The sequence below is a fragment of the Biomphalaria glabrata genome, chromosome 8 (genome assembly GCF_947242115.1).
Source record: "Biomphalaria glabrata chromosome 8, xgBioGlab47.1, whole genome shotgun sequence".
Lineage (NCBI taxonomy): Eukaryota > Metazoa > Mollusca > Gastropoda > Planorbidae > Biomphalaria > Biomphalaria glabrata.
In genome coordinates this window covers 39659881-39675417 of record NC_074718.1, presented here as the reverse complement: position 1 = coordinate 39675417, position 15537 = coordinate 39659881, and the positions used below count along the sequence as shown (strand labels likewise).

Here is a 15537-nt window from a genome sequence, read left to right as displayed (position 1 = left end):
TTTACAACGCACACAGATAAAGCCTTGGGCATTCTGGTTTCATATTAGTGCTTAATCATTTCTTGTAAATTTTAATCTACAGAATGGATGCACATTTTTAATGGTGGCCAGTGAGCAAGGAGCATTGAACATTGTGAAAGAGCTGCTTCAGGCAGGTGTTGATCCCAATGCTGTGGATAATGTAAGTGAAGTTCTCTTTTTTTTTATACATTTTGGGACTTGGAGTTCACTGAAAAGCATTTCTTCTTAAGTTATAATGGTCAATGGATCAATCTAATTCCAAACTTGACATTACCTTAAATATAATTGAAGATGATACCCTTACAAAACAAACCGTAAAGCAAAATTATCTTTTCAAATCAATTTGTTTATTCAAAAGTTAATTTATGTTTCATATTATTTATGTACACCTACAAGATATCTACAGCATCACAATCTACTTGTAAAGATTTTTTTTTTTTCAAGATTATGATAAATTAGGAATACATCTTCTTAAATTCTGTTTGTGAACATATTCAAAAGTTTCCATTTTTTCTTGCCTTCGATTTTTGTTTCTGTGTCATTTCCTGTCCAGTTATTACTGAAGTACAAGATTTCACACTATGTTCTCTAGTGACTTTATTTTGATGATAGCCTTGAACATCTAACCTGCCCAGCTTGTAACTCAAAGTTACTAGTCCAAAGATGTGAAATAGTTAAATCCCAGCTGGTACGTGAACAGAAAAATACTAGTTGTTATGGAATATAATGAACATGACTTTTGTGTCTACATAGGAAAATTGGAGTGCTCTACTTTGTGCTAGTAAAGAAGGCCATTTAGAAATTGTGATAGAGTTACTAGAGAGAAATGTGAATATTGAACATGCTGATATGGTAAGTAGTCTAAGATCAAATCTCTTCATTATTGGCTTTAGAATGCAACAAAATTTTGAAAGATTATGACAGATAATAGGATGGTGTGATCAACTTTATGCTAAAATGCAGGTTATAAAGTCCTGGGTTTAAATTCTGTTAAAAAATAATATGTTTGTAAAGGTCTAAAGTCTCTGGCTTCAACCTAATCATCTCAGTAAAGGAAATAAAAGTAATTTATTGTATTCTGACCACACATCTTGCTTAACTGTATGTCATAGTACTGGGCTCACTCTTTATCTTCCTAGATCTTTTGTCAAAAATAAATCCTGTGGTTTTGCAACTGACTGTCAGTTTAATAATGTCATTGTGGTTATCTTTCATTTTTGACATGTATACCTATAACTTTATATGTGCAGTGTGGTTGGACACCACTGATGTGGGCCTGCTACAAGGGGAACACCAATGTAGTTATAGAGCTTCTGGACAGGGGAGCTAACCCAAATGTGAAAGCAGATGTAAGTAGACAGCAACATAGCTGCTCCTTTTTTTTTTTAAGGATCAAACTTATTTTCAATATTTTACATTCATAATCAAAAAATTAAAATATGATTTTAAATCTGAGCTCAACTTTGCATATATTTATAAGGTTCATGTTGATAATAAACATTTTGTTCACATTTAATTTTGTCTGTTCCTAGCACAATATGACCTGCTTGTCATGGGCTGCAGGCAGAGGTCACACTGAGATTGTCAAGTTGCTGTTAGACAAAGGAGCCAAAGTGAATATGCCAGATAAGGTAGTGGAAAGAAATTTTTTAGCCAGCTTTTTCTGACTTGTTTTAATGTCTGTCAAACAGAAAAATTGGTTGTCTTCGTCCTCATGTTCCCTTGGTTCCATAAAGAGTGTTAACTAATGAGGCATTGGGGCCTGTCTATTGTAGAATAATTTGGGCTTTTGAAAATTTAGTTATGAAACATTCTGATAGAAATAACAATCGGGGGGGGGGGGTATAAAATTTGTTACAAAGGGGTTCTGAAGGTATGTAAAAATTTCAAATGAAATAACATGTCCCTTGACATAGGAGGGTGAATATATTCATCTCTCTACATGTAGCTTACACTGTACTTCCTGGTTCAGGCATATTTGAACAAGTCTTTCTTGTTGCTTTCTTCATCACTCTACTATTAATAATTAGTTTATCATTGAAACAATGCCCTATTTTAAATTTCTTGACTTGTTTGTTTTAGTGTGAACAGCCATGACGCCTTTGATGAAGTTATCATTTTTATGAAAATCTGTCGATTCATTTTTTCTGTTTAAATTTTGTGTTCTACATTTGATGAGTGCTGTGTTCAATATGTTTCCAGTATGGCACCACTCCTTTGATTTGGGCAGCCAGGAAAGGACACACTGAGATTGTGGATGCCTTGCTTGGAGAAGGAGCAAATGTGGATGCCTCTGGCATGGTGAGCTAATACATTGAGATCAGGCTTCCGAAAGGGCACTAACCAACTTTAACTGGTCGACACCAGTTTATGTTAAATATTAATAATCCTCATCTTTTAATATGTTGTTGTAAAGCTCTTTATGAAAAATAAAATAAAATGTTTTTATTGTAAATGGTATAAAGGCTTATGGGCTCAATCGACTCTCTGTTGATTGTAGTTTAAGTTTAAACAATGGTGTCTTAATTAAGGCAAATTGGATACATTTGTTCTCAGTTTTTTTATTCATTTTAGAAACTTTTTAGTTTGTTTTTTCATTGAAGAGTACATTGATATGTCTAGTAGTTAGCTTGAATGTAGTATTTGCTTAAAAGCATTGTGGCAGTAAGTATCACGTCCTTTGTTTTATAATTATAAGTCAGTCATGAATACTTTTAAGTTTGTGTCTACAACGTATGGTTTTAGGTTGTTTTTTATTGCCATCATCAAAACCCCTTTCCCCTTGTAACTTTGGTACATTGTCTGTCAAACTACATTTTTTTAGAGACTTTAAAAAATAGCAATAACAATTTTTAAACATTGGCATTTGATTTTTTGTTGTTTTTTTTTTTTGGTTTTGTTTTATTGTTTAACAAAAGGTGAAGACTACAGAGGATAATAAAATATATATCATACAAAAAGCTTTCCATAACCTTTTTTTCCTGGGATCCTCTTGGACTTTTCTGCATTGTAAATTATTAGACTTTGTATTGATAGTTTATTCTTATGCTTCCTAGGTTTTATTGCACTGATTGGTTCACTGAATATTGTTTGTTGTATTGTAGAACTCCTGGACTGCAGTATTGGTTGCCACTAAGGGCGGGCACTTTGATACAGTCAGATCTCTACTGCAACACGATCCAAATGTGAACGCTACGGATAAGGTATGCTAGATGATGTCTGCTTTACTTTGGTATTGTTTACATATTATAGTAGAATGGGTTTTCACCCTCTAAAAAATCAAATTAAATAATCTAACACTGTGTTTATAAAGCAGAATTATAGATATCTGCTTACATTACCATAAAAAAACTCCATGCATCTAAGAAGCTTATCAATTAATGCTAGGTAATAAATTAAACTAATGTTGTGTATTGACCCCCCAGGATGGTTTGACAGCCCTGGCCATTGCAGCAAGAGAAGGCTATTTTGAAATAGTGAATGATTTGTTGGCAAAAGGAGCCTATGTCAATTTGTCAGACAGAGTATGTTTTTTTTTAATCTTAATTCTACTTCATAGAAAAAAATTATTTATTTGTAGTCTCATACATTTAAAAAAAAAATAAAAGCAACTAGTTCTAGGCTAAGAGTCTAGTCTAGTGCAGAACATGAAACTTCTGTGTTCAAATTGTTTATTTATATTCTTATTTTCAAAGCTTAGTAATTTATAATTGATATTACATCATTTTGATAATCACTAAAAATAATAAATAATTTATTGTGTTTTGTGTGTTGTTTCTTTTCATCATATTGATTTATAATTGTTGGTAATTCTACAAAAAGTACTTTGCTTATTGATTGACTATTTCCACATGTATTTTACTAGATGTTTGGGTAAATGTATAACATAAATTTTCCTATTGCAATAAAATAAATGAATAGCTAGAGATAAATTTGAAAACTACTGCACTAAAGGAGCTCTACACTTATTCGTTTATAAAACAATTTCATTATTTGGCCGCGGTTTGTTTTCATGCAATGTCTTGTCAACTGATTCTGCACACTATGTTATAAAACATAATAAGCAAACATATTTCATTCAGTTGTATGGGTGTTGTTTACTTTTTTTCTCCCTAGAATGGAGACTCCATTTTGATTCATGCTGTGAAAGGAGGTCATGTGGACATTGTGAGAGCACTCCTCAAAAAATATGTTGATGTTGATGTACCTGGACAGGTGAGGTAACATGATTACATGCTAGGATTCGTGGGGTTCAATTTCATTTCATTGGATTATGTTAGTCGTGAAATCTTGAAGAAAGAAAAAAATATATATGAATAAATTATTTCTTTTCTTGGATAAAGTATTACATTCTCATCAAGGAAATAAAAGAAAAAGATGCCCAAAAAATGGGGAGGGGGGGGGGGGGGGAATGTGTAAAATTATTAATTGAATATTAGATATTCAGAATGCTTGAAACTAATTTATACTTTATTGTGTATTTAATTTCAGGATGGTAAAAGTGCTCTCTACTGTGCTGTGGAAAAAGGCTACACTGAAATTGTTCGACTGCTCCTGCAAAGTAATCCTGATACAGAGCTGAGCACAAAGGTTAGTTTGAACTGTATTCTAGTGGAGTGGTTACAACTAGCTCAGCCCCTGGCCTACATATCGAGCTGTTCACTTTGAATGACATACACACATACATAGAAATTCTTATTAATATCAACGCACTAATTACGAGTTGACTCAAAATTGTTGTAGAGCATTTGGTTGTTCATTTTTTAGCGCAATATTTTCAATATAGATTTATTTCAGTAGTATAATTGGATCATCATAAAATGTACATAATTTATTGCTAAATTACTGTAATTACTCCCCTTTCATTTAGAGTCTTTCTTCCTAATATAAAGAGGTAATGGATGGCATTAATCTCATCTCTTAATCCTAGTGGGATGTGTTTCTGAATGGCAATGTGCTTGATTACCTACAAAGGAATTTTTGAGATTGGTTTCTTCAGGTCCTATAAGCACTGGGGAATATCATTTGGATCATGTAACTCAAAAAGCAATAGTACTAATCAGTTTTATGTATTGAGATGTTCTAATCACTTTATGCTCCTCGCTAGGATGATGTAACTCAAAAAGCAATAGTACTAATCAGTTTTATGTAGTGAATGTTCTAATCACTTAATGCTCCTTGCTAGGATGATGACACTCCACTACTTAGAGCTGTTAGAATGAGAAATGAAGAATGTGTCAGACTTCTGCTAGAGAAAGGGGCCAAAGTCTCTGCCAGTGATAAGGTCAGTCAAGACGCACTAGTTATAGCACTAACATCATCTTGTTTCGATAAACTAGTATGAATGTAACAGTTTAATTAAGGCAGTATATTAGTTAAGCTTGTTATAGATAATCTAGTAGAAGGATAAGCTTTTGATAAAGTCAGATGAACTTCATGACTTAACTAAGATGTTAAAAGTTAAATAACTAATGTAGTGGAGTTTTTTTAAGTCATTTTTTTGTGAAACAAATTATCAATTACATTATTGATTCTCAGTATAGATATACAAAAAGTAAAATAAAAAAAATACCTTATAATCATTTGTTATTGGCACTTCACACAGAGAGGGGACACTGCACTTCATATAGCTATAAGAGCTCGTAGTAAAAGAATTACAGAGTTACTTCTTAGAAATCCAAGACACAGTCGACTTCTATACCGTTTAAACAAAGCAGGGGAATCTCCATACAGCATGGACACGTACCACCAGCGGGGAATCTTGCCTCAGATATATGGCCATGGTGAGTTACAAATCATTTTATTTACACCAGGCTGTTTAAATTCTGAAATCACTTTCTCTGATTCTGGGGCTTATACATATTTCTGTTGTTCAGTATGTTCAGCTTTTTGTATATTTATCACTTTCAGGAAATTTAAATGCCACTGACGCTGAGAATTTATTAGGCTATGAAATCTACAGCTCTGCTTTGGCTGACATCCTGAGTGAGCCTTGTCTTATCACACCTATAACCATGGGGCTGTATGCCAAGTGGGGCAGTGGGAAGTCATTTCTGCTGGATAAACTCAGAGGTTTGTATTAAGGTTGAAATATTTTAATCTTTGAATTTTTTTTTCTCTGTTATTAATATTGCTGCTATGACTTCCAAATAGATGTAGAAAAAGTTTATCAGTGGAAGTTAACAGAAAACTCCATTCTGTATATGGCTAGAGGCACAAATGTTTTGTGATAAATAGTTAGTTCACCTGTATCTAACTAGCGACCAGCACAGAGACCAATGCCCAACTTATATCAATAAATGTCAAGCACCCTTTAGAGCTGGGTTACTGTCAAAAAAAAGTTTATCATCTGATATTTAAATTTTTCTTGATGTTATGATAATATAGCTTACATAAATGGATCTATTCCACACAAAAGCATTGCATGGCGGTGACAATCTGCTATTGGTTTGCAAGGTTCAGAAAGCATGCACAAGTAGCTAGAATATTCTTTTTAATAGGAAGTCATTGTGTGGCACTACCTTGCTGCCCTTAGTTTTATTGAGTTTACTAAGCTGTTTCATCTCCACTTGTCCTGCAGGTTGTTGGGGCACTACAAGAAACCAGTTCTCTTGATCTATGTTTTTTTTGTAAGAATTCTAAGTTCTTGTCTATGTAGTTAGACCAGTTTCTTATCTACATTTAGGACACAAAATATTTTTGTCTCACCAGACTAATGTTTGTTCGAATAGACCTGGATTTGATTTTGAGACTAAAAGTTGCCAGTTGTCCTGCTTGCCTTCACATAGAGCTTGAATAGATATTTACATATATATGATTTTATAATTAATTGAAATGAATCGACTTTCATTGTTATTACAGAATCATATTGTTTTTTTATTTCCAGTTGAAATGGGCTCCTTTACCCAGCAGAACAATCAGGCAGAGCTGAACTGGTCCTGGCTTATAACCTTCTTGCTTCTTATTATAAACTCCATAGTAGGAGAAGCATTTGGCCTGGCCTTTGGTTGGATATATGGCTTGGCCATAGGTCTTGGTATCATTCCAATAGAGTTCTGTTTCATGGGTAAGAAATACACATTATATGAAGTAAGACTTACTTTAAATAATCAATTAGTATTTTATTTTAATTTTAGTCGGAACTATAGATAGATAACTAAGAATTTTGCCTGATTTAGTTACATAGCATGCACTTCTATTGTCTTTGGTTACATAATATAGAAACTGCATTGGAATGCTAACTTATCATTCATTATGTAATCTCTACATGAATTCCAGGTCTGGTGATATTCATGTCTAGAAAATATGATATAGAAAACTTAAACAGAATCACTGTTGCCTTGGCCAGAAAGCAAAAATTACTCCGGCTGTTTATCCAGATGCTTTTTTGTATACCAAAGCAAAAACGTTTGGCAGATAAACAGTCTGGGGCACAGTTCTGTGTGAGGTAAGTTTTCAAATGTCTTTACTTATAAACCTTTAGACGCACAACTTTGCTTTTAATGTCAATTGTTATAATTGCTTTAAACTATTTTTTTGTGTCGCTAGTTAAAAAATATAACAAATTTGACGATTTCAGGTTTCTATTCTCTGAGTGTACACGTTTAACTAGCGTTGGGGGTGAAAAGTCCTTGGCTGCTATGATAGGGACTCTTTGTGATGCTGTGGAGAAAGAATATGGTATTTTTATAGCCAGACTCTTCAGAGTTTTTAAGCCACATCTGAGCAGTAAGTAAATACTCCTACTCAAAAGCATCACTTGATTGTGTCAATGTTTATATATAAATAATTATTTACTTCCCTACTGGCTTGAGAGAACAATGTTAGATAATCATGACATTTAAAAGCCTATTTTAAAAATTTTAGTTTTATAGAAACTGACCCCATGTTGTTAAAAGACAAAGTAATACATTTTTTACTCATATTTTTAAGAAGTATGCTAGGATAATATTCGTCAAAGAACAAAAGCAATGACCTATCTCTATTTAGTAAGTGTTCAAACATAAAATGATGTAAGGAAAAGATCAAAAAATACAGAGAAATCTTGCAATATTAAAATAACATTTAAGATCACACAAAGATTTGACAGGAAAAAAAATACTATTCTTGCCAAATTGTGAAATTTTGCTATTGAAAATTTTGAATTTTATTCATAAGTTTTTTAATGTTATCATTTCTATTTTTAAACCACCTTTTTAAATTTCCCTTTATTTTTAATAGTTAATATTAATTGGCACAGACATGAAATGAACAGATATAGCAATTACTTTTTTTTTGTAGACATATCTGAACATTTTATGCTAAAATAACAAAATGATTCAGAATTTGCAATATTACATTTTAAATGAATAATTTGAAAACATTTCTTTCAATAATACAAAAACAAGTTTTATACAATTATTATACTTTGTAAATTTCAGAAAACAGAAGCAGTAGCTTCAAGTCTATCTGCTGCATTCCTTACTTTGTCATTTTCCTGCTGATACTTATTTGTATTCAGACTGGAATTGCACTTGCTGTGGCCTATGGCATTGAGAACAGTGTGGTCATGAATGGTGTTCTCATAGCGCTGGCCAGTATTGTAGGTCTGGCCGTTGTGGCCAACATGTATACCTGGGGCCAGATGTTCTTAGCCCTAGTGTTCTCTCAGAAGAAGAGAGTCATCAGGGCGGCTGAGCACATAGAGGAACTAAAGATTGATGGATTCATGCAGCAGTTGAAGAGAGAGGTAAGAGCGGTTTCTCAAACAATAACATAAAATAGAAAAGATCCGGCTTTTATATGTCAGCCATTGCATGACTTACCAATTTTACAAGAACTTTTTGCTTGTATTCATAAAGTGAAATGCATATTTTTTATCTGATTAGGTGGACTTGTTAAGTAAAATGGTGAACTGCATGGACTGTTTTACTGATGATCAGACTAGACTTGTGGTTATAGTGGATGGCTTAGACAGCTGTGAACAAGATAAGGTCAGTATAATTGAAACAACTTTGGTCTGTATTAAAGTCAGATTAGATTATATGGTGAGGTTATCTGTAAACCAACTTTATTATTCAATCTTCTCAAAAGACCCGAACAAGTTACTGACCCCCATAACACCCTTATAGAAAGAAAACTCTGGGGAGAGCTCCCTGATTTGGAAACCACTGCACAGTTCTTCTCATTTATTGGTCTAGTCTTCTGAGCCTTCCAACATTATAAGAAAGAAGAATTCAATCTTCTCTTCATTATATTTTGCCTTGATTGGACAATAGACTGCAGTTCTACTAGGAATTGCTTTACTTCCTATATTCTATGCTTTACTCATTGCCAATATTGTCATGATGGTTATCATCATTTCTAATGCACTTTCTTTTTACTCTACCACATTGCTCTGTTAGTGTGCACATGTCAAACACATTTTTCTGTTAAAGTAAAATGTTTGTTTGTTGTAAAATGTTTTACATGTTTCGGATGTTCCTTCAAAGTTGAAGATAATTACTTCCTAGTCCAAACCTCCCGCAGGACGACGGGGGATGGGAGCGGGCAGGGTTTGAACCCTGGACCATCGATAAATCTGAACGAAAGTCCAGCGCGCAAACCGCACGACCAGGCTGTATATATATGGCTCCTTTTGTCTCGAAAGGCAATGGATGCGCCCAAGTGAGTCACTGGTTTTGGCTTAATCTTGAGACGGGGCAGAATCTGGTGTGGCTAATCAAGCCAATTCTAGAACGGCAGACTTTGCCACAATTCGTACATGTGTATGCCTCTGATTTAGGGCTAGCAGACAGGGCAGCTTTCTTTTTTTCCCTCTTGATTAAAGCCGCTTCAATTCTTTTGTTCTCAGCAAGGGTTGTCCCAGCAAGCACAGTCTGTCTCCATGCACTCCGGTCTTTGGCTATGTTTTCCCACATACTTTCACTGATGCCTGAGGCTCTCATGTCTCGCTTGCAGACATCTCTATATGTTAGTCTTGGGCGGCCCTTGGGTCTGACTCCTTCCACAAGCTCAGCATATAAGATATCTTTCGGGATTCTACCATCTGGGGGTGACATGTCCGAGCCAGCGTAATCTTCTTTGTGTCAGGAGAGCATACATGCTGTTCATATTGGCCAATCTCAAAACTTCCTGATTGGAGACATGGTCCCTCCAAGAGATGCCCATTATGCGTCTCAGGCAGCGCAAGTGGAAACTATTCAATCTGTGCTCTTGGTACATGTATGTTGACCAGCTTTCACGCCATAAAGGAGAGTGCTCACAACACAGACATTGTAGACTAGGATTTTGGTCGCTGTGGTCAATTTACCATTTTCCCAGACGCGCTTGGAGAGTTTTGCCAATGCTGTGGTAGCTTTTCCTATCCTTTTTGTCAGCTCGATGTCTAAGTCTAGGTTACTGACAATTGTTGAACCCAAGTAGGTAAATTCCTGCACCACTGAAAGGGTGTGGTTCCCAATTTGTATTATAGGTATTTCTGCGACGTCTTGTGCCAGGATTTCGGTCTTGGAGAGACTTATAGTAAGGCTAAACTCTTGACAAGCAGCTGCTAAGGCGTTCACTAGCTTCTGTAGACCTCCTTGTGAGTGAGATACGAGTGCCGCGTCATCGGCAAACAGCAGCTCCCTTATCAAGATACGACGCCTTTTCGTTTTGGCTTTAAGACGTGCCAGGTTAAAGAGCCTTCCATCGGATCTGCTATGGATGTATATTCCGTCTTCCAGGCTGTAAGTAGCTGATAAGTCAGTTCTCTTCAACTAATGATATGAGCCTGAATTCTAATTTACTCATGAACATCATGTGAATGTAAAAGCTAACCTGAACCTTTCAGTTAAAACATTATATATATCTTATTTGGTGAGAATGTTAGTTTATTTAGTTTTGTTTGAATAGATTTTCCCACTAAGCTATCATCATCTCTGTCCTTGTTCTGCAGGTCCTGCAAGTTTTGGATACTGTCAAGTCATTATTCTCAGATGATGGCTCTCCCTTTATAACAATACTAGCTGTAGATCCACATATAATTATTAAAGGTAAACTTAGTAGATAAATGTTTTGCTATTTCACACTTCTATGATGCTTTTATTTTAGAAGTTTGTAACTAAAACTTTCAAGGTTAATCCGTTCCCACCATTTGTGATTCATACCCCTTGATTTGTTTAATGTATTCATTCATCTATCAATTTATACTAACTAAAGTAAGTCTAGTTATACAGTAGGCTCTATTTACTTTGATACAGATGATAGTGATTAGAGGGAATGTCATGAAAATCTATTCAGTAGAAAAGTAAAATTTGGTCAACTTGTGAAGACATACATATGCTTCAGTAAATCACTTCCTGTTTGTTGATTGTGGATGTTGTTAGGACATTGCTTTTCTGCACTCCTTGCAGTCAGTTTTCTAGACTAATTGATTTTATGTTTTTCTACACTCATAGCAGTCTGTTTTCTAGCCTAATTGATATTATGTTTTTCTACACTCATAGCAGTCTGTTTTCTAGCGTAATTGATTTTATGTTTTTCTACACTTATAGCAGTCTGTTTTCTAGCCTAATTGATATTATGTTTTTCTACACTCATAGCAGTCTGTTTTCTAGCCTAATTGATTTTATGTTTTTCTACACTCATAGCAGTCTGTTTTCTAGCCTAATTGATTTTATGTTTTTCTGCACTCCTTGCAGACAGTTTTCTAGCCTAATTGATATTATGTTTTTCTACACTCATAGCAGTCTGTTTTCTAGCCTAATTGATTTTATGTTTTTCTACACTCCTTGCAGACAGTTTTCTAGCCTAATTGATTTTGTGTTTTTCTACACTCATAGATAGCAGTCTGTTTTCTAGCCTAATTGATTTTGTTTTTGTACACTCATAGCAGTCTGTTTTCTAGCCTAATTGATTTTATGTTTTTCTACACTCATAGCAGTCTGTTTTCTAGCCTAATCGATATTATGTTTTTCTACACTCATAGCAGTCTGTTTTCTAGCCTAATTGATTTTATGTTTTTCTACACTCCTTGCAGTCAGTTTTCTAGCCTAATTGATTTTGTGTTTTTCTACACTCATAGCAGTCTGTTTTCTAGCCTAATTGATTTTGTGTTTTTCTACACTCATAGCAGTCTGTTTTCTAGCCTAATTGATTTTGTGTTTTTCTACACTCATAGCAGTCTGTTTTCTAGCCTAATTGATTTTGTGTGTGTGATTTCAGGAATTGAGCAAAACTTGCGCTCATCTTTCCAAGACACCAATGTGAACGGATTTGATTATCTGAGAAATGTGGTCCACCTGCCATTTTACTTGCAGTCACAAGGGATGCGTATACAGCAAGTAGATCCAACATCTAATCAGCTAGATGTGGGGGACACATCCCCCTCTAAAGCCATGAGGGTAAAATATTGGATTTTAGATTTTAGTATCATAATTTATTCATATTACTTTAATTGATTTAGATTACAACAATCATTTCATTTTATTTATGCATATCCCATTAATTAATTGACATGGCTATTTGGGTGGCTGTCTGGTCATGTATGCGATGTGAACTGTCTTCTTCTTCTTCTTCTTCATCGTTCTCATTGTTATGTTGGAGTGTTCATATGACTAGACCAATACATGAGATGAACTGCGCAGTGGTTTCCAAATCAGGGAGCTCTCCATATAGTTTTCTTTCTATTGGGGTGAATTGGGGCCAATGTCTTATACGGGCCTCTTGGTAGAGAGAGCAGTTTTGGAGGACGTGGTCGGCATTTTCTGGTGATACTCCACATGGGCAGATTTCACTGGTTCCAATTTTGAGCTTCCGGAACATGTGTTGTCGCATTCTGTTGTGTCCGGTCCTGAGTCGAAAGATTAGACGTTGGTCTTGTCGGGATAGCTTATAGTAAGCATCATCTTTCTTGTGATTTGGATGGGAGCTAGTCCATTTCTCATTTATTTTATCTACAATTAATTTCTTCATTTCTTCTGGATAGAGTGCAGAGTTTACTTGTGAGTTTGTTCTCCCACTCTTGGCGAGTGTGTCAGCCTTCTCATTTCCTGCTAGTTGTATGTGAGCTGGTATCCATTGAATAACAGTTTTTTTGCTGTTGTGGTTGAGCTTTGTGAGTGCTGATCTGAGGTTTTTAATATAAGGGGAATCAGAGTTTTGCAGGCTTTGGAGGGTTGTTTTTGCGTCTGTTAGAAAGACAATCTGACTGTGAGGGGAACTTGGATGATTTGCTAGCATGGTAGCAGCTAGTGCTAGTGCTTCCCTTTCTGCTCTGTGACTGTCAGAGAGCTCTCCAGTTGCAAAGGATTTTTCTAGTTTTCCTCCATCTGGCCATTCGATAAGTATTCCAGCTCCTCCATTTGTGGTGGCTTTATGGGATGAGCCATCCGTGTAAACTCTGATCCACTGATTGCTAGGGTAATTGGTATGTAGAAAACAGTTCACTATTTCCTTGAGCTCTGTTGGTCTGTAATCAGATTTTCTTTTTATGTTTTCAATATGGTCCCTTATAGTAGGAAGAGGGCTTTCGCCCCAGGGTGGAGATTCATTATAGTGTATCGAGGATTCCAGAGTAATTTTTTCAAGTTGGTGTTTCTTTTTTAGGTTTAGAGATTCCTGTATGAAATTGGTCCTTTTGAGACGTTTTTTTGTGCCAGTTTTGTGGATTTTTTTTCTGAGTGGGTGCCTCTCCAAGGTTTCCAATTTAGTGAATTGGGAAAGGATTTTTATTTCTCTTCTTTCATCCAGAGAGATCAGGGCAGCGGTTTCCTCCATAGCTCTTATGGGTGTTGTTTTGATTGCTCCTGTCATTATCCTTAGACCAATATTTTGAACCTTGTCTATTTTTCTTAGGTTGGTTTGGGCTGCTGAGCCCCATGCTGTGGCACCATATTCTAGTACAGGTCTTACATAACTGGTATAGGTCTTTTTCAGGATGTTGTGATTAGCTCCCCAATCTGTGCCAGCTAATTTTTTCAAGAGGGATAGTCTCTGGATGCCTTTACTCTGTGTTTTATCTATTTGTTTTTTCCAGGTTAGTCTCGGGTCATAGGTGACTCCAAGATAAGTAGGGCTGTCATTTTTTTCTAAAGCTTCCTTATCTAATGTTAATTTTATTGTTTGTTGTTTTGTTGACAGTGAGAATATGGTATATGTTGTCTTTTTTGTGTTAATGGACATGCCCCAGTCTTGAACTGTCAATTTGATGATCCTTGTTTTGAACCCTGTCTGGCGCCATCTCCTGCCATCCTGCAGGAGGTTTGAGCGAGGATGTAATAATCTTCAATTATGAAGGAACATCTGAAGCATGTAATACAAGCTGTTTTATCCCTTTTTTGATTTGAGCTTTGTTGTTGATTTTTTTAAGAATTGTTTTTTTTTTAATTTCTTTTTTATTTGTATATATTTGAATGTTATACAAGAAATCGTATTTGAAATCACTTTAAAAATACAGTCTTAAAATACACAAGTGAAATATAAGAAATTTGAAGTGTTTCCCCTATGGCATTTCTTCTTATAGCTCCTGTAATAGTTAATCCCAAATGTAATAGCTAGGATCAATGTTACACCAAGGCACAAGCAACTGGCTTCAATCAAAAGTCTTTTGTTTGCAGGGTAAAATCAACCAATTACTTTTATCCTTCCTACTGCAAAACTGTGTGTCAATAGAAATAAAAATGACTGTTCACATTTTTTTTACAGCAAGATTCTGTACTGACAAGTGTTAGTAGTGATACAAGACCCGGGCGCAAAGCTTCACGTGCCATGGGGTCCAGCCATATGGTGGGTGGCAGTCTTTCTGGGTCTCTGCCTGGTATCACTTATGCCAGCTCATTTGACCTGACCTCTACCATGGCCAAGAATGACTACTTTAGCGATATCAATCCTCGCAGCATGAGACGTCTGATGAACATTGTGGCAGTTACAGGTTAATATATTTCATTTTAAATTTGTATAAACAGTTTTTTTATATAATTAAACACTCCTTTCCTTGACAAGAGGTACTTCAATGTATGTTAAGTTTGTAAAATTTAGCCAGTTGTTCCATTCAGCACCCTAAGAAAATCACAGGCTTTACACAGAATATTTTACTTTATTTAGTGTTGAAAAATTTCTGGGTATTTTTTAAGTAGTTTTTGAATATAGATCTGTGTATTGGGTACTAATCTAGGACCAAATTGTTGTGTTAAGAACCAAAGCTGATGATGACAATCTAAGTGTAGAGATTAGAGAGGGAAGGGAACAGACAACAGATTTTCCCTATCAGAATAAACCAAGCATTTTCATAAAGAAAAATGTGTTTGAGAATTAGTTATATTTATTGTTAAGAAGCTGCTGGAACCCACAATTCATAATGGAAAGGAACCATCTTAATTATTAATTTAATAGGGCACATGTTGAGTTGTCATAGTGCTTCAGTAAGATTTGATCTTTGGAAATAAATAAATATGTTATTACTTTCATGAAGAGTTTTTAAAGACATTGATATAGAGATCTTCATTTTCACTCTGTTTTAGTTTCAACTTCATTTGCTGATATATAAAAAAAAAA

At 35.1% G+C, this 15537-nt stretch overlaps 1 protein-coding gene across 1 annotated transcript in view; it reads left to right on the top strand.

Annotated features, from left to right (window-relative positions):
• The window catches only part of LOC106076080 (kinase D-interacting substrate of 220 kDa B-like), a 50085-nt gene that overhangs the window by 16782 nt on the left and 17766 nt on the right, over positions 1-15537 (top strand). The window contains exons 3-22 of the mRNA XM_056037648.1: positions 83-181; positions 775-873; positions 1272-1370; positions 1554-1652; positions 2224-2322; positions 3126-3224; positions 3447-3545; positions 4138-4236; positions 4513-4611; positions 5207-5305; positions 5627-5804; positions 5932-6093; positions 6908-7087; positions 7300-7468; positions 7601-7749; positions 8442-8749; positions 8889-8993; positions 10940-11036; positions 12208-12386; positions 14689-14914. Coding sequence (XP_055893623.1) covers positions 83-181; positions 775-873; positions 1272-1370; positions 1554-1652; positions 2224-2322; positions 3126-3224; positions 3447-3545; positions 4138-4236; positions 4513-4611; positions 5207-5305; positions 5627-5804; positions 5932-6093; positions 6908-7087; positions 7300-7468; positions 7601-7749; positions 8442-8749; positions 8889-8993; positions 10940-11036; positions 12208-12386; positions 14689-14914 — 2743 coding nt within the window. The remainder of the gene's footprint in view (positions 1-82; positions 182-774; positions 874-1271; positions 1371-1553; positions 1653-2223; positions 2323-3125; positions 3225-3446; positions 3546-4137; positions 4237-4512; positions 4612-5206; positions 5306-5626; positions 5805-5931; positions 6094-6907; positions 7088-7299; positions 7469-7600; positions 7750-8441; positions 8750-8888; positions 8994-10939; positions 11037-12207; positions 12387-14688; positions 14915-15537) is intronic.